The sequence below is a fragment of the Pteronotus mesoamericanus genome, unplaced genomic scaffold (genome assembly GCF_021234165.1).
Source record: "Pteronotus mesoamericanus isolate MK-2021 breed Mesoamerican mustached bat unplaced genomic scaffold, CSHL_Meso_final contig_27, whole genome shotgun sequence".
Taxonomy (NCBI): Eukaryota; Metazoa; Chordata; class Mammalia; order Chiroptera; family Mormoopidae; genus Pteronotus; species Pteronotus mesoamericanus.
The window spans coordinates 24,574,652-24,600,592 of record NW_026555115.1 but is presented as its reverse complement, the minus strand read 5'-3'; the positions used below and the strand labels follow the sequence as shown (position 1 = coordinate 24,600,592).

Below are 25,941 nucleotides of genomic sequence, written 5' to 3'. Positions count from 1 at the left end.
TTTAATTATGTTCCTCTGCTGTCGCTTTCTTCCTCTTCTCCTTCTCCTCCTTATTTATTTATTTTTAAAAGAACCACTAGGGGCTTTCAAACTGTTAAAAATCAAGACTCCCAAGCTCTACCCCTTGGGAAGGATCTGAAGATCCATGTTTTTAATAAGGACCCCAGCTCATTCTTATGATCAGAGAAGTTTGGGAAACACTAGCTTACTCAGTTACCACCTCCGAGAGGCCAACTGAAATCCACATCCTCTTGATAAATCATACCCAATTGTCCCATATGAAATGATCTTTCCTTCCCTGATTTCTTCAGCCTTGTCTCTGCACTTTTTGTATCAAGTCTACCTTTCCTTAAAGTTGTTTGTGAACACGTCTGAAAAAGGTCTGGCTCATATCTAGAATCTTAATTATACCTGGCGATGTCTGGCACAGACAAGGTGCCTAAAAATGTTTGCTTTTAAATTTAAGATATTCAGAAAAAGCAAGCAACTGTTATTTGCAGTGCCCTTGGGAACATCTCAGGCAATGAGTAGTAGAAATCAGAGTCAGAGAGGTAATCGCTGCTGCATTTCCAGAGGTAACCTATCCAATAGATGTTCAGACAGGTTCAAGCCTATTCAAATATATGTGTATATTTTGAAAACTATTCCTGTGTTCCATTTTCTAGGATGAAGGGCTTACAAAAATAGGGTTAATGGTTCTATAGGTTTCCATTCAAAACGCTCAACTATGGGTGGAAAGTATTGTCTGGAAAGAAGCCACCACCCACGGAAGTGGGATAATGCCAAGGCCAAGACTGGGCCAGAAGAGATGGGTGCTTATAAATTAACAGTGAGTGAGTGAGCGAGTGAATGAATGCATACCTACTACCAAGGATAGTTACTCCCAAGGGATGAAATTTACCCCCCCAAACTGTAGACCTCACAGCCCTCACTGGCAGCTAGAAGGAGTGGCACTTCAGGAAACTGAGCACCAGGCCCTCTCACTCTTTGCCTCAAGGAGGTAGCTGGGTGTTCTCTGACACACTTCACCAGGGGTAGTACCGAGGTGAGATGGGCCATGGGTGACTCAGCCTAAGCTGCACATCTGCTCCAGTGCTCAAAGTCCCACCACCACTCGGAATGTCACAAGTACTCCCAAAGGACAAGCCCAGACTCCAGGCCAGAAACCTGGAAGAACCCCAGCCTCAGAGCAGCACTGCTATAGTGATGGGGGCTTGTCCTGTAATTAGAGGTCAGAAAGGCTGAAGACACCAGTTCTGATTTCTCACTGTATCTGAAGCAGCTGAACTGAGGGCTGGGATGCCAGGATACATATTTCCCTCCCATGTTACCAGGCACTGTCTTGTTAATCCCAGTTTCTCCATCAAACAAGGGGAATAGCAAATTGTACTGCTGAACTCCAAACTTTGTGTTCTTAGAGGCCAAGTCTCTTTAAGCTGGAAGGGAAGTACAGATTGAGTATGAATCTGCTTCCCTGTCTTGGGTTGAATTCCTATAAGGGGGCATGTTCTTACCCCAAGTGCAGACGAATCCTCTGGCATCTGTGCATGGAAGCCTTGCTCCCGTCCTTGGGGGGAGGTGTGGGGTGGAGGGATGAAACCCAGACTGCCGAAGCCTTCTTACATTTTCTCTCAACATTTTCCATCCAGCTTGCCAACTGCTGATTCCAAGCTAAGTATGGTATTCTGCCCACGGGTGCTGCTGCCCGGCCTTACCCAAGCTGGGCTGCCTCCTACCCTCGTCCCTGCATGCCCTCATGAACTTGCTCATGGTTTAACTTGATAAGACATTTATTCACATGTCCCCACATGTCCACACTGCCTGGACCAAGCAACCTGGTTTAGAATAAATGTGAGAAGCTGCAGCCCACAGGGCTGTGGCGAGGGCGCGGTCACAGACATGGCCGAATCTTTTCTGAAGTGGAAACACAAGTCTGAGTTTGGGGCTGAAAACAGAGTTTAAGATATGAATAAAGATTTTCTTTGAATCTTTTACAGTTCCCCAGAATTTTAGAACAAAATGAGAGTTTCATCCAAATACTTCTCCTACTAGAAGGATTTAATAATTACAAAATCACTGCTAAACAGTAATAGAACCTGAATAGTAGGATTTGTTCCACAATACCTACTTGGGTGTTATAATGGTCACAAAATAATTTTCGGTGGAAAAAAGACCAGGATACAGAAAAAGTCAATGCATCATACTATGAGGAATAACTCTCAATTATAGAGCACTGTGCCCACCGCATGTTATTCCCTTTAATCCCCACATTATTCACAGGGTGGTTTATATCCTCCTTTTACAGATAATAAAACTAAGAGTTGGCATAGTTGAATAATCTATTCAAGGCCGCACAACAGGTAGGAGGCAGAGTTGGGACTGAGGTGAGGTTTATCGGACTTGAGTCTGTGCTGTTAAACACGATGCCTTCCTAAGGAACACAAACCGAAAGGAACACAGCAAAACATTTTCAGACAGAGGGGAGGGAGTGACACCTCGAGCTCCGGGTTGCCTCCCTGGCCTCAGGGCCTCACTTTGCCTAGGAAGAAATGTGAAGATGGTGATAGCATCCCTGCCGAAGGACTGAAGGCCCTGAAGCCGGGGCGGAGCAATTCAAGGATGCTGTATGCAACTGCACAATATCTCTCAAAAATTTCCAATGCACAGTGACCCAGCACTCCCACACTTCTGGGGATTCACCCTACAGATGTACACAGGCACGAGTGAAAAACTGCTTGCTCGTAAAAGCAAAGTCTGGAAACCATCCACCCTCCTGTCAAAGGAAGAAAATAAACTGTGGTATATGCATGTGATGATGTCGAACGGAGCAGGGAGAATGAGGAAGCTCACTGGCTGCTGATACAGGACTATCTCCAAGATAAATTGTTGAATGGAAAGAAGCAAAGTATAGAATCCTGAGTATAAGCTACCTTTGGGTTAAAAGGTGATAAAATATGGATATATGTATTCTACGTGTTTGTATTTTCATAAAGAACCTGGAGAGATACAGACAAAACCAATAAAATTGGTTCCTGGTGGTGGTGGTTGGGGTGGGGGGTAGGAACAGGGTAGATGGAAGCAGGAATGGGAACGGGGTTTTTCACTGCATGTGTTCTCATAGTTTTTCATGTGATAGTGTCATAGGTTAAAAATAGTCAAATTAGAAAAAAGAAAATAAATGCTTAAAAAAATACAGTGGAGGACATCTGGCTTACTGACATCAGTATGTGCATTTGTGTGTGTGATTTTAAATATGTGCATATGTGTTTGCCCACATGTGTATGTGTGTGTGTGTGCGCGCGCATGCGCAGCTCAGAGGTGAGAGAGGTGGAGGAACGGGGCCAGAGGGCAGACTGGAACAGGAAAGCTTTGGCTGGATGTCATCTGATCCATCCCCTGCCCGTGTACCACCCAGCACAGAAGGGGCTATTGCTTGGAGAGTGAGAAGTCAAGAGAGTCCAAACAAGCATGGGCAGAGCCTGTAGAGCACAGCGAGAGGACGGAGCAAATGCTGCAGCCCTCTGTTCTGAGCTTCCAGCCTAGTCAGGAAGCTGCTCCGTCCCTCCCCTTCTACTCTAAAGCCACCTCTAGATCAGAATGCCCTTGAAGGAAACCACGGAGCCCTTTCACAGAGAGGTAAGGGTGGAAAGGGCACAGGGGCCCTCAAAGATCTGCCTGTTTGTTAGAGAAATGAGCAGGGGCTGCGGTGGGCCAGTGGTCAGTGGGTCAGGTCCAGGGCTGCGCACAGAACTGTTCTGAGTGGTCAGCACCTAGCCATAAGGGCTGGTGAGAGTCTTGCATATCACACCCCTGCTTGTAGCAGAGGGGTCGGGGTGGGACAGTGGGGGAGACTCACGAGGGGGCTCCCGGGCCCACGGCTCCTGGGCTGCCGGGCAGCAGGCTACTCACATCTCCAGGACCATGACAATGTTGGCCTTGTCTTCGAAGGCATCCACACACTGGACCAATTTGTGGTGATGGAGGCAGTTCATGATGCTGATCTCCTCACGAATATTCTCTTTCTCTTTTGCTGAATATGCTTTGAAGAATTTCCCTGCCCAGATTTTTCCAGTTTTCTTTTCTACAAGTCGAAAGACCTGTCCAAATTTCCCACTGCAAATGAAAGGGGGAGAGAAAGGCAAATTTAGCCACGCTTTCCACTAAATGGGGGTTGGCAGGCTGTGGCCTGTGGGTCAAACCTGGCCCGCCTGTTTATATAAAGTTTTATTGGAAATATGCCCATTTGTGTGCATATTGCCCATGGTTGCTTTTGTGCTTGAATGTGTGAAGGAGTAGCTGCAACATAGACTATATGGCCCATAAAACCTAAAATATCCATTATTTGGCCCTGTATAGAACAAGTTTGCCAGTCCTGCTCTGGAACAATGAAGTGCGTTTCTCATACTTCAGACCTCCTCTCTCTTTATCACTTGTCAGCCTCAGCCTGTGCCGGCCCCTCAGCCCTACCCAGGCCCTGGCCGGGCTTGCTGCCCTTTCAGGATTGTCACCACCCTGCTGGGGCCTCAGGCTCAGCTGATGGGCTTCTCTCTCCTGCTCCACAGAGGGACCCATGAAGTCGGGTTGAGAAAGTCTTCCCCAAGAGGCTACCTTCCTTCTACGCCCCTCTTCAGTACTGTCCCCTGGGGACAGCCCAGGACAGCCTGCTGCCCACTGTGGGACGGGGGCTGTGGCAGTCCTGACCCAGCTTCTGCTGATGGGCAGGCTCCTGGTGTGCACTGTTATGAGGCTGAGAATAAAAGCTGAGCCCCATTCCCTTTTCTTCCACCTCCCGTACTCCTCCAGGAATAGTGGCAGTGGGAGAGAGCCCGGGGTGCCGCTGCGGGACGGGACAGCTTGGCCGTGATGAGTGCTCAGGGTTGGGGTCCATACCCCAAGGAGGATGCAGAGTAAAGAGTGTGCACCAAGCTCATAAAGTGAGCCATGATGGGCAACTGTGCATTTCACTGGAGAACGACAGCGAGAATTGCAGAAATGAGCACTCATCAGGCTTGACTGCCTTTTGTGGATCAGATGGTGGGATCCTAAAGACAGTCCTATCCCGACCCAGTCCAGGGAGGACTTGCCCAAGCCTTTCACAGAGTTGGGCCAGTGTAGAACCACACAAGCAGCTCCTGCAAGAGCCCAGGGTGGGTGACGCTTCCAGAGAGTGCTGAGAGGGTCAATCCCTCCTGATTCTGCAGGGTTATCAGCCTGGGGGGTTAGCAAAACCCAGGAGAGAACAGGAAGACAAGGCATGGAATTCAACTGTGGGATCTATGCCAACTCACGCTGGGGGCCCAAAGGGTGCTTTCCGCGCCACTTACGATCCTAGTCTCTCTTCGATGTCGTAGAAGTCAGACACTTTTTGTTCCGTATTGACTGTCACCGTCCGGTATTCAACTTCAGGCTCCTTCTCATCTGCAGGGTGGGGTTTGGGGTGGGTGTGAGCCATCAGACCCCTTGCTCACCCCCTCCCACCCTGGAGCCCACCAGCCTGGAAGACAGGTGGCCAGCACTCACCGTCATCTGACACCTCCACTTCATCCTTCGGCTCTGGGGGGAGACAGAAGGGGCAGAGAGGACTTGGATGATTAGTGCTGAAGACCGACTGAGAGCCGGCCTGCTGGGGGCCTATCAGGCCTCAGACTTCCCAGGCGCAAGACCACCAAGCCCAGAGTTCTGGGCATTATCATGCGGTCCATAAGTTAGTGCCACAACAGGGCCATAGGCACATGGGCAGATACTGGCCTCCTCAACCCACCAGCCCCCACCCGCCAGCACCCACCTCCCTCCCTTCCCCTCTACCCTCCTGGTCCCATAGACACTCCCTTCTTCACATCTCTGCTAGTCCCTCTGACTTTCAGAACCTATACACAATAGTGACAGTCCCTTTCTGCTCTGGCTCGAAAGTCAGCTGCTTATGATTGCTACTCCTGTCAAACCCATTTATCCATTTACTGAATGTTTTTTTACAGAACTCCAGCCACGTACGAAGTATCTGGCCATTTGTTGTGGGTATACAAAACAAAACACACAGAGGTATAATATCTCCTTCTTTCTTGGAACTTACAACTTAGTTCGAGAGGGAAAAACACATTTACTTGAAATATCCATGATAAGTATTATATAGTTAAGTATGCGGCATCACAGTACACAGTGGAAGAAGGTGACACAACATGGGGCAATTATAAAGCCAGAACAATTGTTTTAAAAAGGAGTAGTCCCTGAGTTCAAGGAAATGAGAGAACACAATGAGGAGGTGGGCAAGGCCACACAATGAAACCAACAGGCATGAGGGAGGTAGGGCAAGGAGGGACGGGAGCAGCCCAGGCTGGTTGTAACGTGGACATGTCAGGAGTAAATGAGGGAATGTGAGGAGACAAGCAGGTGTCCAGCAGAACACATCAGAATTCCAGGCTTTCCTTTGCCTTGGCACAAGTGTGTGCCTATAGGGTGACTTTGGCTTCTTGATGTTGGCTAAGTGTCTTTCCCTTTCTGGATCTCCCTTCATTTCCTCATCTGTAAAAGGAAGCAGTTATATTTTTAGGTGATTTCTGGGGTTCCTGGCTAGCTGTAGACAGCATGTTTTGTAATGTGCTTTGTGTCCCTCAGCCGTAACGTGGGCCCTGTTCTGGCTGACAGATGGAGCCAAGGGAGGTTCCTGGGGAGACAGACAAAGGCTTGAGAGAAGTTAGAGAGGGAGTACAAGGAATTAAAAGGCGCAGATGTGTGTGTGCACACATGTGTGACTAAGACTTGGAGAAAGGGTGTGATTTGCTGAAGCTTCTTGCAGAGCAAGGCGAGGAAAAGAAGCATACAGCCCGTGGATGATATCCTAGGAGGAAGAAAGAGCAGACAGGGCAGAAGGTTGCCGGTCAGATACTTCCCAGCCGGGAGGGAGTGTGTGTGAATGTGCTGAGCTCTGCACACTTTGCAAGTTCTATGTTTGTGATGGAGGTGTGAGTAGGGGAGAAGGTGCAGCTCAGATATACACAATGAACCTCTCTATTACGCTGAGGACAGAACAAATTACTGAAATCTAAACAAACAATGTGAAAAAAGTAACACAGTTCCTTATACAAAATAAGTGCCCCTTGCTGTGAAACAGAAATTTAAGGGAGTTTATAACCATGTGACCTGGAGTGAGAGAGGCTATGATTTGTTCTTAAAATGCTATTGATGGAATATAGTTTTAAAAAACTAAACATGAGCAGGATTAGGAGGGATATTTTTTCCCAGAAAGGAAAATGCCATGAAAGATTTAAAAGGAAAAGATAGACAAGACTCTCAGATTAGTGGAGGGGTTTCACAGATATTGCCAGGATGAGAGCCTAACTGATCAAATCTCCTAAATCACCCATTTGAGAGTTGAGAGTCACACTGTCAAATTCAGAGATGAGCAGGATGCACCCAAAAGCAAAACACCTGGAAGACAGTAATGGAGTCATGTGTTCAGGGAGAATGCCATCATTCAACTTTTGCGGGGCGATGAACCCTACGTTAAAATCCAAGCATGAGAGTCCACTTCCTTAACCTGCTGCCATGGGCAGCAGGACACTGTCCTGGGGGACATATGCACTGGCCACAAACAGGTGTTGCTCCTCTGCCACTGGCAGAGCCTGGGATCTTCTGCTTCTGGAACTTTGGCTGCTGGCACTTAGAAAGTCAAGATGGAACGGGAGGAGGTAGGGAGGGCCATTGAATGGAAGAGCCACCATGTGAGGACAATCAGAAAAGATGAGGTCTCTCTGCTTGGGAAAGAAGTTTAAAGCAGAAGTGACTGAAAAAAAAAAATCACAATGGCCAAGGGTGAAATTGGGGTTACAGACTTTTATCAACCAGTGAATACTATAACTTGAGAGAACAATTAGTGTTATACCTCACATAAGAGAAAGGCTAGGCATATGGAACTTATATCGCAAGAGGTATCATAAGAACAATAAGTAGGTTCAACAGTGGTGATTTCAAATAGGACTTTAAGGGCAGCAAGAGATTCAAATCAATTCAGTAATCATTCTTTGAGCACCTGTGGATGCCAGTCACTGGACTGGGCCTTAGACACAAAAATAATAACAACATTTCACTGTTAGGGAGACCCATTGTCCTGACGCCTATGTGAGACAGGGGTGTGGCCCGCTGAGGCATCCCTTGTCTTTTTGTTCCTGTGCACATGTGCTGGTGTAGAATGAGCAACAAGCTGAGAGAGAAAAAGAGAGAAAACAGGCCTTTTTGGCCTGGCATCTCTCAGAGGACCCATCTGTACCTTCTTAGCAAAGGAGTAGTAGCAGTGCTGTGAGCCTCGGGGGGCTTTCTGATGACCTGGAGGCATCTCCCAGTCATCCCTGAGTGGGGCATACAGTTGTAGGATCAGCCTCTCCCAATCACACAGACACCAACTATGAACCGAAGAGTCAGCCTTCCTGCCCTCATTCACAAACAGTCCACCTGCCCCTCGTCTCCTGCACCTCTCCTGAGCAATCGAGATGCAGAATGCTTTCTGACACTTTAATTATGGGGACCTAGGTCATTCTCAGGGAACTCATGCCTCTCTTTCTGGCTCACTGTTAACACTGCAATCTTCCGTCTGTGTGACACTCAGACCAGGGCTGAGACGGTTGCCTTCCTCCTTTTCCTTTTCGTCCTGCCACCATTCTATTTGGGGGAATGGCTACAGGGGAGGAGCAGAAGAGGAGCTGGGGAAAGACAACAGTTCAATTAGCCAAGCTCTTCAAGCATGAAGGGTTGTAGTAATGAGAGGTGACCACTCTGTTTCCATCTCTCCACTGTGGAAGGAGCTAAACTGCAGTAGGCAGGACTTAATAAAAAAATTTTTAAAATCTACTCAGAAGTAGCAATGAAATCCAGGAGCTAAGTGGGAAGACTATCTGGACAATGGTCCTGCAGACAGATGAGCTACACTGCCCTGGGGAGATGTTTGAGAAAGGACAGATGAGCTCTCAAGAGGCTCACAAGGACAGTCCTGGCCTGAGATCAGTCACTTGGAGGTTGAGGGCTATTTTCTGTCCATTGGTCACTAGAGGGCACCCCATCACCAGAGAGGGCCTCTGCGGGCCAGCATAGCTGTAGCCTAGAATGGGGTGAGCAGTACAGGGTGTGCTGCTGGTCTCTGGCCCTCGGGCCTTTCAGGTTCTCCATCTCTAACTGCCCTCAGGGTTGCAAGAAGTCCCAACTCTGCAAGAAGCCTTTATCACAGCTGTTTGCTCACCACTATTATGCAACAGAACAGATTAGGATCAGGAGCAAGGACAGAGTGGATTTAAGATTTAGATCCCAGTAGGGTGGGAGTATAGATGTAGGCCTGGATGGGATGGCAGAGGGCAGTTGTGCTAAGGGAGGGCCTCTGTTTACTCAGTTTTGGGAAGACAGGAGATGTTAAGTTAGGGATCCTAGTCTGAGAAATAGCTCTGGGATAATGAGGCCCCTGAGCTTTGTCCTCCATGGTATCCCAGGATCCCCCATCAGTGCCTGGAACAACAAAGGGGGAAGGACACACTGGGTGGGTGAGTGCAGAGTGAAGCCTGGGTGACAGCAGGGGTAGAACTGAGAGGTAAGGATGAAGCAGAAACCAAAGCTGTAAAGGCAGAGGCAGGAACACCATGGGGAAGGTGACAGCCAACATGAGCGGGGCTTAGTGGGGGGAGGGTTAATTGGCACCGCCCTTTTGATGACCACCATCCCCACTGGTTCCACAGAATCACCTATCACATCCACCTGTCCTGTCCCTCCCCTTCTCATACACACACACACACACACACATACACATACACACGCACGCGCATGCACACATGTACACACGCACACTCCACTTCTCTGAGGGCCATGTCCCTTTTAAAGAAACAAGAAATGACCTACCCAGGTTATAACTAATGAGCATCTGAGCAGTCCATAGAGGAATTCGCTTGGAACCCTTACCTCCTACCCCACCCTCCCACCTGCCCTCTATCCTCTGACCCTCGGGCCTAATGCTGGCCAACTGTTCTGCCCTCCACCTCTTCCCTTCTGATAATCCACCTGGGCCTGGGGGTGGGAGCAGCTTCCAGCCTGGAAGCCCTGAGTGGCCTTGACCATTCCTCTGGGTTGCAGGCAAGTTCAATGTTTCCTTTCGTCTGCTCCCAGCCAGGAGGGGCCCCAGGAGGGATCTGAGGACCACAGAGAGGGGTTAGCTGGCCGCAGGGAAGGAGGGAGAGGCCACCTGCCCAGAGTCAAGAGGTCCCAGCCACCCTTCCCCATGGAACCTCCCTACAGCCCTGGACATTGCAGCCCTGGCCTCCTCGCCATACCTCAGGTGGCCTCTGATCCTCCATGTGGGATTCATCAGGGATTCTACAGTTTCTCCTGGTTAAAGCTTTCTTTGCCAGCTAATGAACATCTCAGTGCAATGTTATCCTTTTTCCTGTCACTTTTCTGAGACGTAGGGAGTCTTCTTCAAGAAATATGCTACAAACGTGCACAATGCAATTTGGTTGCCCCTCCTCTAACCTGCCTGCTCCCCTCTCTCCTGGACTCTCTGCTATCTAACTTCCAAGTCACTGGGAGGCAGCCTGACCTCCTCCATCAGTTTTCTCAAAGAAGTGCAGTCTTTGGGTCAGTCAGCTTTGAGTTCAAGCTTCAGCTCATCATTTACAAGCTCTAAGACCTTGAGCTAGTAACTTCACCCTCTAAACCTCTTTTCCACACCTGTGAAATGGAGGTTATGACCATATCTTCTTCATTGAGTTGGATGCATGAAACAATTCATGTAAAATAATTACCATATTGTTGGCATACAGCAAGTGCTTCATATATGTCAGCCACCATGAATCATAAGGATAAACTTCTAAATGACTCTTGAATTTGTGTTCAGTTACCCAAGCCAGAAACTGGGACTCATCTTAAACTCTTCTAATTTTTTCCCTCAAGTCTCTACCCAAATAGTCATAAAAAATGGTCAATTCTACCTCCTGAGTTCACACCCTTACCATCCCTTTCCTGGACTATACCACTGAGAACCCATTAGGATCTCACTGACTCCAACATCCACCTTCTCCTTTGAAATGCACACAAATCCGTGGAGGCGGGTAGGGGGCAGATGATGCAGGTTCAGAAGAGACTAGGGGAGAGCGGATGCTGAGAGTCTGCATTTCCAACAAAACTCCCAGGATCCCAACACTGCCAGTCTAGAGCACATTTTGAGTAGCAAAGCTCTACTCTTCCTCTAATTTTCTTTCTAAAAAACTATACTTGTGGTAGTGACCACTTTGTAATGTATACAGATGTCAAATTATAATGCTGTACAAAGTAAAAAGAATTTTTAAAAATCCAATCTCTCCAAAAAGGCAATATTTTAAAAGTCTTAGGAGCACATGACTCTGTCCATCACAGGAGTTTGTATGCTACTTGAAATAAATATTAGGTTGCATTAAAAAAATACAGATCTAATCTTACATTCCCTGGACTGAAGATCTTTGATGAACTTCACCATTTGACCTCAACCTCCCTTTCAACATTGCTTCCTCCTCACACTCTGCCCTGTCCACACACAAGCTTCCCACAATGCCCTGCAGTTCCATCCCTTTGTATCTTCTCTCGTGCTGCCTCCTCAGTGGGAAATGCCTCTTCTTATCTTCCCTGTCTCTTAGAAGTCCATTCATTTTTCTAAGACTTAGTGTGAGTATCACTTCCTCTAGGCAACCTCCATGGCAAAATTATTCATGCTTTCTGCTGTATCTCCTTTGCAATTTGTTTATCCTGCTAGACTAGAATGTGGCCCTTCTCGATGTAGTTACCTGTGTATACAGTTGTTCCCCTAGTTACATTTTAAGCCCCTTGTCTTATCTTTGTGTTCCAAGAACCTGACGTTGAGTAGACATGCAAATCTGAGTGCAAGAGAAGGAGGGGGCTCCTGCCTTCCAAACTATGCTCCTGAGGAACACACCACCAACCTCCTGTGGCAGTGTGCCAAAATTGCTGGTTCAATGGGTTTTGAAAGGTTGTAAGTACTTCTTTTAAAAGTACAGATCAGCATCACAACCTTGGAAATCAAGATCCCAAAAGACTGCCTGTCATCATCAGTGTCTTCCCAGTCCCTTTGTGCCCCTCTCAGTCCAGGTTTCTACCTATACAAAGTAGTTTATGCACATTTATTTCAAGCCAGTGAAGAAGTGAAGGCAGCTTACCCTCAGGTTTCTCTCCCACGGCTGTGAGTTCAGACTCCTGGCTTGGCTCGCTGGTTCCATACACATTGATTGCACGCACACGGAACTTATAGTCTCGGTCAGGCAGCAGGTCCTGGACGTTAAATGAGGTGCTGCGGCATGTGGCTAGTTCCTTCCATGTCTTGTCCACAGAGTCCCAGATCTCGACACTGTAGGACTGTACAGCACTGCCCCCATCGTACGAGGAGCCGTACCAGGACAGGGTCAATGAAGAGCTCCGGATATCAGAGGCGCAAGGCGTGCCGGCTGGGGGGTCTGGCTTGTCTGGGGATAGAGAAGCACAACATCATCCAACTCTTCAGAATTGCAGAAAAAGAAAGTTTTTGAATGAGGTCTGTTGGGGAGAAGCCTAGAGAGCTCAGGCTGACATCCCTGGTCCTGGCTTTGGTTCCCTGATCCACACAGTCACACCTATGCACAAACCTATTTACAAGAAAGCCCTACAAACACCTAATTTCTCAGAAGAAACTCTTTCTTTTTTTTGGCTAGTTTTCCAGTCTACAAGTCACAAGTCATGATTTCCTGTACTTTGTCCCAGTCATAAACATATTTCTCAGTGTAAACAGATCTAGGAAGCTGCCCAGAAGGCGTGGACTGCTTCCCATCAAAAATGTTTTGAGAGAGAGTTCAGTGTGTGTGTGTGTGTGTGTGTGTGTGTGTGTGTGTGTGTGTGTGTCCTTCAGGTCCTAGGCCAGTGACTTGTGACATAACTAGGGGTCAGACTCCACTTTCTTTGGGACTTGGGAGACTCCTGCCTTGCTGAGAGGCAGTACAGCACAGTCAGCTCTGAGGTGAGACAGATCTGGGTTTGAACACAGCTCTGACCCCATTCACTATTTGTTACTGTGCCTCAGTTTTCTCATCTGTAAAATGTGGATAATAATAGGGTTTGGATCACAAGGTGGTTATGAGAAGTTGTTACAAAAGTGGTGGGCCTGAATAGCCATTACTGTTATCATCATTGTAGGAGTTTATTTCTGACTTTATAATACATTGAAAGTCACTCTTATCCTACCTCTTTTATGCTTATGGGACTATATACTGAATGAGGTGACAAGGTTCAAAAGCAAACCACAGCAGCAAATCACAACCATCCCTGACTAAGGGCCAGAAAACGAGCTGAGAACACAAGAAGTGGTTGCTTTGGCTGTCTGCCTTCCCACTCAGACCAGTAATGCTAAGAACCAGTAACGTTGTTAACGTCAAGGCAAATCATGGCAGCCAATACTTTAATGAGCTTCTTGAGCTTTGTTGATTTTGCCAGTTGCTCATCTGAACAAAATTTTCCTATTTGTCAGATTTAGTTTCTGCAGGTGGTTGGTTTGACTACTGATGTCGGTATTTAGTAACCCACCATTAACCACCCCCCAGCTGGAGGCAGTCTGAGGTGCAGAGCTCCCCCAACTAACAATTAAAACTATGCCTTCATGTTATGTGAATTTATAAGCTATGTGAATGCTAGTGAATTCCTTAACTTCCAAGACTTGTTTGTCTTTTTGACTTGGAAACATGGTGCTAATATGTAGGTTCCTTTTGGAGGTTTTGCAAGCATCAAGTAAGGAAACTTAAGTAAAGTACTTGACTTGTAATCTCCCACCCCTCAGCAAGGCAGGAAAACCAGAGAGAGTTTCTAAAAATGACCCTGCACACATAGGGGAAGAAAACATTCTACATGTGTGCATGTAAACATATTCATACACATATTCATATACCTAGCCATTCTCTGCCCCGCCCCCAAGCCCTGCTGCTTCTACATTCCAGTCAAGAATGCGCTGCCTGGAAACCATCCATCCCCTGCAACCCAAGCCTGGACCTTGCCTGGTAGTGATTCTGGGATTGTGACAGAGCCACTTTCTGCAGTCACTCTGGAGGCCTCCTGTGATGGAACCACTTTCACTAGTTGTTAAATATGTCCTCTTAGAGAAACTGTTTGTTCTGAAAGATATATTGGTCTTTTAAGAAATACTTCTGGTGTTAGCTAAGATGTTTATTACTCTAAACTCTCTTAGAGGCAAGTGGATCAAGTCCTCTCAAGACCCAGCTGAAAAAGTAAAAAAGCCTAAAGAGGGATGAAAGACAGATGCATTGCTTCCCCCAAAGAAAACTTCCTGGAAAACGTCTTACTGAGCACATTGAGTCCTGTGGGTTTATATAATGAATGCAGCACTCTCCACTGATGGATTTTCTCCCCTCTTCTTTGGTGAAGAAGAGAAAACTTTGAGAAATGTATGTTGCGGAAGAGGTACTATTTGTACTCAGCCCTGTTCAGATGTCTTTTGGCTGAAAGAAAGAGAACTGACATATGGCATACAAGGTCTATCCGGAGAAAGTCCAGCCATTGTTAATATAACAAGAATGGTTTATGTGACATCTTTGTAACCTGGCAGCCAAGGAGAGTGGACTGGAATGCACATGGGTGAACAATGACGACTGCACTGTACCAGCCAGTGGGGGCGGTAGACGCCGCTGAGTGAGCGTGTGTGCTGTGAGGGCTGTCACACATTCAAATGACTGAGTGAGTAGAGTAACAGACCGGCATCAAATGCTTGCAGTAAATTTGAACATTCCTCTCTGGAAACTATTCTGATGATTCAGAGGGCCACAGCTGTGGGCAACTGATGACTGGCAGCTTCATCACAACAATGAGCCCACTCATGCATCACCTCTTGAGCAGAGTTTGTCGGCGAAATATCAAATCACCCAGGGGACTCAGCCCCCCTTCAGCCCAAATTTGGTGTCCTGTGCCTTCTGGCTTTTCCCAAAACTAAAATCACCTTAGAAAGGGAAGAGATTTTAGACTGTTGATGAGATTCAGGAAAATATGATGGGGTAGCTGATGGGGACTGGAAGAATTGTGTGAGGTCCCAAGGTGCCTACTTTGAAGGGGACCGAGGAGTCATTGTCCTATGTACAATGTTTCTTGTATCTTGTATCTTCAATAAATGTGCTTATTTTTCATAGCACATGACTGGATACTTTCTGGACAGACCTCTCGTATGTCACCACTTGCAGTAAAAAGGAAGATGCAAAATTTGGAGAGAGAGGTTTTAATTCCAAGCAAAACTTCAATGTTTTCAAGGAATTTGAATTAAGGAGTTCATAAAAGACCCATCTCTGAAGTGGTCTGAGATTGGAAGCCCCAACCCCTTCAGGACCATGAACTGTGCCTGATGTTTCCTGTTTTTTACAGTTTGCAGAGCCCCATGCAGAGGTGGACTAGTCATGGATGAAAACCCTCAGAACAGAGTGTCTGTGCGCCTGCCCTCCATGCTAAAGGCACAGCCACACTGGGTCTGGAAGGGAGACCTGGGGATGGCCTGGTAAAGGGGAGGCAGGCTCATTGTCTAGAGCCCAGAGCCCAGGGTTCCTGGGAATTTTCCCATGGCTCCCTGGAGACCTGATTGACAGGATGGGAAATGCTGAGTCCAAGGGACAGGTCTCTGATGGCAACCAGCCCCAAGATTTTCTTTTCAGCAGATGTTCGCACTCCTGAGCAAATGGAGGACCTCAAGGCTAATGCTTTCACTTGAGTGACCATTCTCACAGGCTCTACCTGCCTATGTGTTCAAAGATGCTCTGTGTCTGTGCCTCACTCCATCTAGATCTCCCTTCAGTGGCACCTCAGCAGTTGCTTGCATCTTTCATAAAATGGCAGGGGCCTGCAAGAGCTCCAGGGTCGTCCACCTGGATATCCTGGGAAGATAAGGCACTTTTCTTACCAAAAATAGCCAGCTAGCTTGTGGCAGAGCCAAAAGGAGAGTCCAAAAAATCTTCAGACCCTCAATCCAGGGGCCAGTTATTTTCTAGGCTATCACGTAGAATAAGAGCAAGAACACATCTTGCTTAAATCCAAGCCAAGCATTACAAAGGGAATCTCCGGCCCTTAAAAGTGATGCATGCTCCAGGCTCAGATAGTATTTGGGGACTGCTGGGTATCTGGGGTTTGTTCTACTTTGTTTTTCTCCTTTAAAGATATGCAAAGTGACCTATTTTCTCTTGCTGGACAAGTAACAGGAAGGGAATTCATGTGGGTCAGCCTGCTCTCTCCCGCCCCAGTGGCACCCCCATCTCGCTGAGGTTGTGGCTACAGGTTCAGGCAGAGGAGAGGCCCTCTGAGCTTCGCAAACCCCCGCGCTGCCTTCTAACATATAACGATCATAAGCCTTTAAAACAGCTAAATATGACTCCTTTAAACTAACTGAGGGAAAGGCTAATTTTTATTATCACTTACGAATTAGGAGTCATAGACTATCTGAAAAGGAAGTGCTACTTTAAAGAACATACAAGAAGAGAAGTTTACTGCTAACAAGCAGAAGTTGTGTTAAACCAGCCTTATTTAGCTTGCCTATAAATGGGTGCTTTCAAAGTGCTTGAAAACCGTCCAGGGTAAGCCAAACAATTCCTGTCTCATCTCATACATTTTACATCTAGTTAATCAACCCTGATCAGATAATACACAGAAGTCATTAGAGACACACAGGTAAATCTAGGCTTAATCTAGGTTTACTTTGGACTAATTCTAAATCCACGGGTTCTGAATGAATGTGGCTTTGCTGTTTGCATCAATGCAAGTCCTCATTTTATTGAGCAATTCTATTCTTAGCTCTATGAGGGAGAGGCAGACAGAAAGCCCGTTCCCCTCCATTCCTCTCCCCTCCCAGGACGGCATTTAACGTGCTGCTCCTGCCAGCTGGCAGGCAGCCACGCCAATGGCCTTGTCTGTACTGGCGGAGGAGAATAAGAAACTAAACCATAAAAGGCCAGATCTGTAGCTCGTGCAGTGGCGATGGGGGAGGGGAGTGTGTGGCACCGAGTGGACCTTGCTGAGTCGCAGCACAGAAAAGTAGCTCAAAGGAGTGGACCCCAAAGTTCTCCTAGCAGGGGTGGATGAGAGAGGACACCAAGAAAAACTGGAAACCGAATCTTGCTGATGGGTGAGGACGTGGGGCCAAATCAATACTGTAGGGACAGGACTTAATGTAAAGACAGGCTGATTGGATCACTAGCACCAAACCCCCAATCCCGCCCCTGCCTCTGCCACCCCACCCAATGTTCCTGACTCCATGGGAAAAACTATTGAAATAAGCATCCAAAGTCATCAAAGACAAAAAGAGTGAGAAAAGGGTCTCTCCCTCCATCTGTTATAGATGAGAAATCTGTTCTCTGACCCCTGGTAAACTAGCTTCCCAGATTTAAAACTCCTGACCTAAGGAAGCAAAAGAAAGATCAGATCAATAAACACCAGGTCAAAGGGTGAAGTCAGCCCAGGAACAGATGCAGAGATACCTGTAGGTGCTGGGCCATGAAGCTGAGCAAGGTCATGCTGATGACTCCTAATTCTCAGAGAAGCTGGAGGCCAAGGCCTGCAGGGTGACAAGCTATCTCAGAGGGTGGGAGAGGGTGCTGACCAGCACTGATGCCTTGGCCGAGCCTGGATCTTGTCAGAATCTGGACTAAGTCTAGGGGTTGATGTGATCTTCCTGTAAGGCCCCCCTAATCAGATGTAGAGGAGCAGTGAGGTTGGGAGGCAGTATTGATTCAAGGTGAAAATTTCCATGGAACTAGAGCTGTGGGGAGAGAGTTGTAGACCAGAGAGGGGAAAGCAGTTATCGGTGTCAGCAGGAGAGGACCTGGAGGAGCTCACCGTCTCCAAAGGATAGAAAGGAAGAGAAGCCTGGAAGGGATTCAGAGGAAGAGGAAACCACTGTGAGGGTGTGTGTGTAGGGTCTAGAGGTCTCAGCATGCATGAAACACAGTAACACCATGAGCTCAGGCAGAAGAAAATGAAGAGGGAGTATGGGAGGCTGTGGGCAGAGATGATGGGTGCAAAAGGAGTAGGTCCCCTGGGAGATGAGGCCTGAGGTCCAGCGTCTTGCCTGGCTGCTCTCTACCTTTCTTATCCCCCCACTTCCAGGCCAACCTGGAAGTTCCCAGACTCACCGACCACAGTCAGGTTGACCTGGGCCTGCCGGCTGCCCAGCTTGTTCTCCACCAGCAGTGTGTAGCAGCCACAGTGCTCCTGGCGTGCGGCCAGGATGGTGAGCTTGCTGCCACCCTCGCTGTTCTCCACCTTGATGTGCTCGCTCTCCTGGATCTGCAGGCAGAGAGTGGGCAGCTGCTGGAGACGTGGGCCAGGAAAGGAAGGGGGAACTGAGTCCCACCCCCACACCCAAAGGGATGCCGCTGCAGGAACTGTGTGGCATTGACCTTGTCTGGACTCTGGGCTTCCTCCTGAAACCACTTCTCTATTACATCCTGAGCCAGGCCTTTCTGAGGGGCCCAGATCTGAAGCAGGCATGGGGGTGCTGAGCAGAGTTTCGGGGAAGGAACTCTGCAGTTGCTGCTCTAGATGAGAGTTCAGGAGCATTCTAGTCTTCCTCCGCCACACTGGGATGGAATAGTGGGAGAATACCTCTGAGCAAAGGCAGCTTATAAAGCCCAGCCTTACGGGTTCTGACCCATTCTATGCTGTTGAAACCATAGTCACTAGTCACACATGGCTATTTAAATTTTAATTAAGTAGAAACAACCCAAATGACCATCAACTAATGAATGGGTAAACAAATGTGGCATATCCAAACAATGAAATATTATTTGGCCATAAAAAAGAATGAAGTACTGATCTATGCTACAATATGAGTAAGCCCTGAAAACATTATGCTAAGTGAAAAGAGCCAGGCACAAGAGAAAACATATAGGATTTCATTTATATGAAATGCCTACAATAGGCAAATCCACAGAGACAGAAAATGGGTTAATGTTGCCAGGGATTAGGGGAAGGGAAGGAATGACTGCTAATAGGTCTGGGGTTTTTCGGGGGCTGATGATAATATCCTGAAATTAGATAATAGTTACGATTGCACAACCTTGTGAGTATACTAAAAACCAATTTAGAAAAGTGGGTTTAAAAGAGTGAATTTCATGATGTGTTAATCATATCTCAACAAAGCTATTACAATAACTTTTAATTACTTAAAATTTAAAATTCAGTCCCTCAGTTACACTAGTCACAGTTCAAGTGCTTAATAGACACATATAGTTAGTTAGTGGCTACACATTGGATAACAGATACAGAACATTTCCATCACTGCAGAAAGAGACAGAGCTGACACTTGGCTAAATGTCTCTGAAAAGGGGTGAGATTCCACTTTATTTCAGACAACACGGGTCCAGACATCACCCAGCCAAAGCTAACATGCTTTGGGATGCTAAAGACCAGTGTTTCTCTTTTTCATTCTTTGAGACCAAACTTCCTTCCCTTCCTGATACTAGCCTCTTATTTCTGGGCCTCAGGACAACTTGAATGTTTGGAAACTGAGCAACAGAGGACTCAGAAGAAATCTTCACCCCTATTGTAGAGTCTCCAATCCAGTGCCAGCCCACTGTCCCAGGGCCTCTGCTGATCAGGCACATGGGCGCACACTACCAATATGGGACCTCCAAGTGCCTTTAAAAGCTGGTTGTTTGGAATTTCAAACATTTTCCCATAGGACCATGATTATAAATGGTAGCTTCACTCTGGACCAGCAAGACAAAATTCTATTTAATGTACAATTCATCTATCCAAATGCTCAGATTCACTTTTGTCCCTCCAGCATGTGGTAAGTTTAAGCTGTTGCCACAGATTGGGTTCATTGGGCTGGCATGAAATCACAGAACACTTATGGGGTCTTTTAGGTTAGTGGTTCCATTTTCCTGAGTCTGAGTAGAATTCTAGACTGAGATATCAAATCAGGCAGGAACCAAGGGTGGTTTCTATTTCTTCCTTCATACTTTTCTCGATTATATAACTAGTCTATAAAGCAGGTATTACTAGTAGATTCAAAAGAAGAGGTGATGTTAAGAATTCAGATTTGACGGGTGGGTACTGAGAGGGTGGGGACTCTCCTGTTCTGCAGCCCCTGCAATGAAGGGTGATGCTGTCTCCATTACAGCATTTCACTCCCCTTCTAGCCTAGAAGCTGTGTGGGTTGTTCTTGGCTGCTCCCCTCTTTTACTGACCTGCTTTCGGAACTTCATCCAGGTGCAGGTGATGGGCTGGGTGCCTGTCACTTTACCAAACAGCTCCACGGACTCTCCTGCACGCACCTTCTGGTCCTCAGGAAACTGAATGATCTGAGGGGGCATGGCTGGAGAGGACAAGTGGGAAAGTAAGACATTCTGGTCTCATTTGACACTGTTGACCACACTGGTCTGTTGTTCCTCTCTCACCTTCCGGAACCTCCTAAAACTGAGGGCAGTGATCACTGCTTCAGAACGTCTGAGCTGATGGACTTGCTCAGGTTGATCATCTCTTTATTCTGATTTCCTCAGCAGTCGCCCACACAATTTACATGGCATAATTCTCCATGTGTTGGTTGCTCTAGAATTTGTGTCTTACCCTAATTTTTTGAATCTACATCCTAACTCCATTATTAATTAAACAGCACCTTGCCTTTTAACCTCCAGGTCACCCTGGTTGAGAGGCTTAATGTGGTTCATGCCCCAAATGTCTTTCAGTGGAAAACAGACAAGGTTCCATACAACAAAGACGAATAGAGCAGAGCACTGAAACAGCACGAAGTGGATCACCTCCTTAGGGAGAGGTTAGGCAGAATTTGTAGAAGAGACAGGAGAGTCACTAGTGGTGTATAACACTGTCCTTACAGAGGAAGCAGGAGAAAAACCAAGTAGTGAAAGAGGCTGGAGATCAAGGTGTGCAGAGGCTCCTGTGGACAGTTCAGCCTGAATAATGCAGAGCATGTATGAGGGAAGGGGGATGTGTCTACCAGGGCAAAGGAAAAAATTCTTCATGGCAGATGACTCCCTTGTTCGCACATGTAGCTTTGACCAATTACCTGCTTTCAGAGGTGTCTTCGGGGCAGGTTTCTTTTTCACAGTTGCATCACCTGAAACAAAGAAGCTCACAGGTTATTTTGTCAGTTCTGTTTTCTCACAAAGCTCCTGAATCCTAGGAGAATACAGTCTGGCCTATTGGCCTTTTATCTGGATAGAGCCCGCACTCGCATATGTCCTTCTGGACATCTTGCAGTCCCACACAGACAACCTCTGGATTGAATGAATGTCAGTTTTTGGTGAGGCCTCTGGGGGTCATCCCTGAAACTTCCATTGAGAGAAAAACTCAAAAATGCTTAAGGCTCCATTGTCCATTTCAATGTTGATAACCCCAAACTTGCTAACTATTCTCTCACCCTACCTTTCAGGAAACTCAGAAAGGAAATTATGTCAGATAAACCAACTAAAATTAGCCTTTGGTGTGGATCCAAGGGTTTCAGGCTTCCTTTGGGTCACAGACTGGACTGGTGGCTTCCACTTTTTTCAATCTTTGTTGAATGGATGAATGAATGAATGAACTAACCAATGGTCTCCTCCATTCCTACCACCAAACAACTCACATTAAGAAAAAAAATGACCCAAACAGATCAGTTTTGTAGCACAAACCTATTTATTTGTCTAAATAACAAAATGGTAAATATGCAAAAAGATCCTCAGCTATCTTCATGGTTGTTTTCATATTTCTTCAGGTCTTTACTCAAAAGCCATCTAACCTTTCTATTCAAATGAAATGAAAATCTCCATGCAGACAAATACCTGAATATGAATGTTTGTAGTGGTTTTACTTATAATTGCCCAAAACTACAAGTTCTCCAAATATCCTCAACGGCAGAATGGATGAACTGTGGTACCTTTATACAATTAAATACTACTCACCAGTAAAAAGAAACAAACTACAGATACATCACATGGATGAATCTCATCAGTGATTCGTCTCTTCTGCTAAGAGAACCCAGACTCAAAGGCTACGTACTATATAATTCTAGGCAAAACTACAGGGACACAGAATAAATTCGTGTTTACCAGAGGTGGGTGGGGGAAGAGGTTGGCCACTAAGAGGCACAAGAACATGTTTTGAGGTGATAGAACCATATTTAATTGTGGCAGTAGTTATGTGACTTTATGTGTTTGTCAAGGTTCATGGCACTGTGCACTAGAATGGGTGAATTTCACTGTACATAAATTATACTTTAACACAAAAATGGGGACAAGTTACTAAACCAATGAGGTTTTCCCTAACTACTCTATATCAAATATCAACCCTTCACGCCCAGCACTCCATATCATGCTTACCCCACCTTATTTTCCCCCATGGCACTGAGCACCATGTAACAAACTATTTATTTACTTATTTATTTATTGTTTGCCCTTTGCCTCCCCTAAAGTATAAGCTGTATACCTAATGTGCTTGACAAAGAGTAGACACTCAGGAACTATTTATTGAGTGAATGAGTGGGATTATGTTAACAATTCTTCACCCACAGAGTTTTGCCTCTCTGCAGATTACAGAGAGGCAGTGCTATGTCCTGGCTTGGACATGGAGTTGCTCTGTGACCACAGGTAAGTCAGCTAGCCCTGTGGACTATCAGCTGGGCATTAGTAAAATGGGAAGAGTGGTGCTACCCCTCTGAGAGACCCAAGAGGACTGTCTAAGCACTTGATGCTGACAGAAGCAGCCTGAGAGCACAGAGCTGCTGACAACCAGGTATGTGGTTGAGCGCAGGGTAAGGCCTGCTTCCATCAGGTCCACCCTGGTTTGTCCCCCTCATTAACCTATGCATTCAACTCGTCAAAGGGCCTACAATGTGCCAGGAAAATGCCAATTGGTACAGACTACTAGCCTGGGCACTGAGGAGAAAACCAAACAGATGTAGCAATCAGCCTCAAGAGCTTAAATGTCAAGACACAAGGTCTTTTTCTTTTGCTAGAAAGGACATTTATAGGAAAACTGGAAAATTTTTGATGAAGTCCAATAAATTAGAAGATAGATGGCATTGTGTCAATGTTAATTGTATGTTTTGATCCCCAAATTGTGCCTTTACAAGATTGTCTGTATTTTTAGGAAATATACACTGAAGAATTTAGGGGCAGAAGATAAGGTATATGCAACTTACTTTCAAACTGCTCATAAAATGTGTGTGTGTGTGTGTGTGTGTGTGTGTGTGTGTGTGTGTGTGTGTCTGGAGAGGTAGAGGGAAAGAGAGATGGAAAAAGAAAGGGAGAGAGAAAATATAATAAAGCAAACATGGTAAAATGATATTTGAAGAATCTGAGAGAAGGGTATACAAGATTTATTTGTATTATTTTTGCCTCTTTCCTTTAAGTCTAAAATTATTTCAAAGTAAAAGTTAAATAGAGAATTTAAAAAATGAACTTATCCAGCCAACACAACATGGGTGTTCCAATGAAGGAGAAAGAACATCCCAAGTGGGATAAGAAGATGGGGAGGCAGGGCTAAGAGGCAGGACACAGGGTAGATCTGAGAACTAGAGAAGATCTGAACTAGGGAAGGGGAAGGAGCTCACCCCATAGCTCAGGAACAGGGAGGGGCTCAGAGTTGAGAACCAGGGTATTTGGTGGAGGTTGGCCACAGCACAGGGCTGGGATTAGAAAGCAGTGGTGTGAAGACAATATGACAATTCAATTTACAGAAAATTAAAAATCTGGTCCCTCAGTCACATGCGGTTAGTGGCTATCATATTGTGCAGATGCAGAACACTGCCATCATCACAGAAAGTTCTGCTGGACAGAGCTGGTCAAAGCCAAGTCTCAGAGTTAGGTCTTTGTCCTCAGTGATCAGAGTCCTCACACAAGCAGCAGTCTGACTGGCTGGAGGGCACCAGGAGACCCCTACTATTTCTGGGGGAAGAGAATACGCCTTAGGAGGCTACTGCCATACCCTTGGAAAGAACCGATCATCTAGGTCCAGCTTTGGTAAAGGCAGCAGAAAGGAAAATATAAATAAGACAAAAGAAAAAATTTAAAAAAATTAAGAGCAAAACAAGATGGAGACACAAAGATTCCTTAGAGAATTCTTGCTTGGATAAATGGGGAAAATTATATTGATGGATTATGGAATTTGGGAGTGAAAGATGAGTTTGGTTTGGTCCCAGTGAATGTGGTAAATGAAAGAATTTAATTTGTATTAGGCGAAAGCATGGATCAGAATTCAGAGATCACAGAAAGGTTGGTAGAGACTCTAAGTGAAAGATTTCAGGATCAAAAATGCAATTTATAATGGAAACTGTGAAGATGGGTCAGTTCTTTGTGGCAAAGAATACAGTGGAAGATGAGAAGGGGCTGTGGAAGGCTCCGAGAGGCAGACAGAGGACAGTCGCTGTAACCAAAGGTGGACAAGAATGGGCACTGGGAAGTGGGCTTTAGGTATGACCAGCACCAAGTGATGGGTGGTGCTGGAGAGGGCAGGTGCAGTGGGGCAGGGGTGTCAGAAGTCACTCCAGAGGAGATTCTCAAGGAAACAGGTAGGGAGTCAACTAATCCATGAAGAATTCCAGAGGTGAGAGGGACAAAGAGAAATGGGGTGACAGACTAGGAATGCCAAGCTAAGGTTTCTTCCAAGGTGAAAGAGAAGAGTGTGAAGGCTGGAAAAAGGAGAGCTCAAAGATGCTAGACAGGAAGAACACGAGAAAGCCAAATCCCTCGGGAGTGGACACTGGATGGAATATGAAATACCCATAACTGGCTGAGCCATGAAGTCCCCATAGGGCTGTTGAGTAGAGGGCACAACTGGAAGAGAAGGTCCCTCAAGGGAGGAAGAAAATCTTCTACCACAGCCAGAATCTGACCTCCTGTGGAGAGGGAAAGCAATCAAATCAGAGGAACTTTGAGGGCTATTGTTGTGGGCTTAACTGTGTTCCCCCAAATTCATTGTGTTGAAGCCCTAAAGCCCATACCTCGAACTATGACTAAGATAGGTCCTTTAAAGAGGTAATTAAGTTAAAGTGAGGCTGTTAGGGTAGGTCCTAATCTAATCTGACTGGTATCATAAGAGGAGATCTGGATACAGAGGACAGGCCACGTGAGGACACAGTGAGAGAGCAGCAATCTGCAAGCCAAGGAGAGAGGCCTTAGCAGAAACCAAACCTGCTGACACTTGAATCTTGGACTTCTAGCCTCCAGAACCATGAGACAACACATTTCTGCCGTTTAAGCTATCCAGTCTGTGGTACTTTGTTAGAACAAATAAATGCAGCTGTGGATGGCTCTTGGGGCCAGGAGGGAGGCTGATGGCCCCTGGAGCGGTGGGCCAGGAGTTGATAAGGACGGGGCAGCAGCACAGAATGAAACCAGATGATGCCAAAGCCCCACCCTATCCTATTCTTGACAGCCCCAAGAACAGGATACACCTAGGTAGGCCCGGGTAAACCTATGTGCCAAATGTAGAGTCTGAACTAATACGCATCTTTCTGTGTTATAGTCAAATGGAATTGAAGGCCCAATTTTTCTGGTTTTTGTTCTACATATTTGGAGTTTCTGCTGTTTGAATTGGTTAGCATTTGAAACTGACTTGCTTTCTATCAGTAAAAATGATTTTTTAAAAATTAAAAAAAAGACTTTATTCATTTATTTGTAGGGAGAGGGGAAGGGAAGGAGAAATAGAGGTAGAGATACATCTTGATCGGTTGCCTCTCACATGTCCCCTACTGTCCCTGGCCCAGGCATGTGCCCTGACCAGGAATTGAGCGAGTGACCCTTTGGTTCACAGGCTGGTGCCCAATCCATTGAGCCACACCAGCCATGGCAGTAAAAACAATTTTAAATGTTAACAACGTTTTGTATCCTATTCTATACATATTTTATATGACCATCTGCTGCAATCCATTAATTGTATTCTGGGCTTAGAAGAACATAATTTATGGGTTGGAAAGGG

General features: G+C 46.3%; 1 protein-coding gene across 2 annotated transcripts in view; it reads right to left on the bottom strand.

Moving 5' to 3' along the window:
- MYLK (myosin light chain kinase) overlaps positions 1 to 25,941 on the bottom strand; it is a 182,890-nt gene that overhangs the window by 31,123 nt on the left and 125,826 nt on the right. For both annotated transcript variants that reach the window (XM_054575200.1, XM_054575201.1), the window contains 7 exons: positions 21,053 to 21,103; positions 20,217 to 20,344; positions 18,156 to 18,309; positions 12,177 to 12,479; positions 5,521 to 5,553; positions 5,325 to 5,418; positions 3,910 to 4,113 (listed from right to left, as the gene is read on the bottom strand). In XM_054575200.1, coding sequence (XP_054431175.1) covers positions 3,910 to 4,113; positions 5,325 to 5,418; positions 5,521 to 5,553; positions 12,177 to 12,479; positions 18,156 to 18,309; positions 20,217 to 20,344; positions 21,053 to 21,103 — 967 coding nt within the window. The remainder of the gene's footprint in view (positions 1 to 3,909; positions 4,114 to 5,324; positions 5,419 to 5,520; positions 5,554 to 12,176; positions 12,480 to 18,155; positions 18,310 to 20,216; positions 20,345 to 21,052; positions 21,104 to 25,941) is intronic.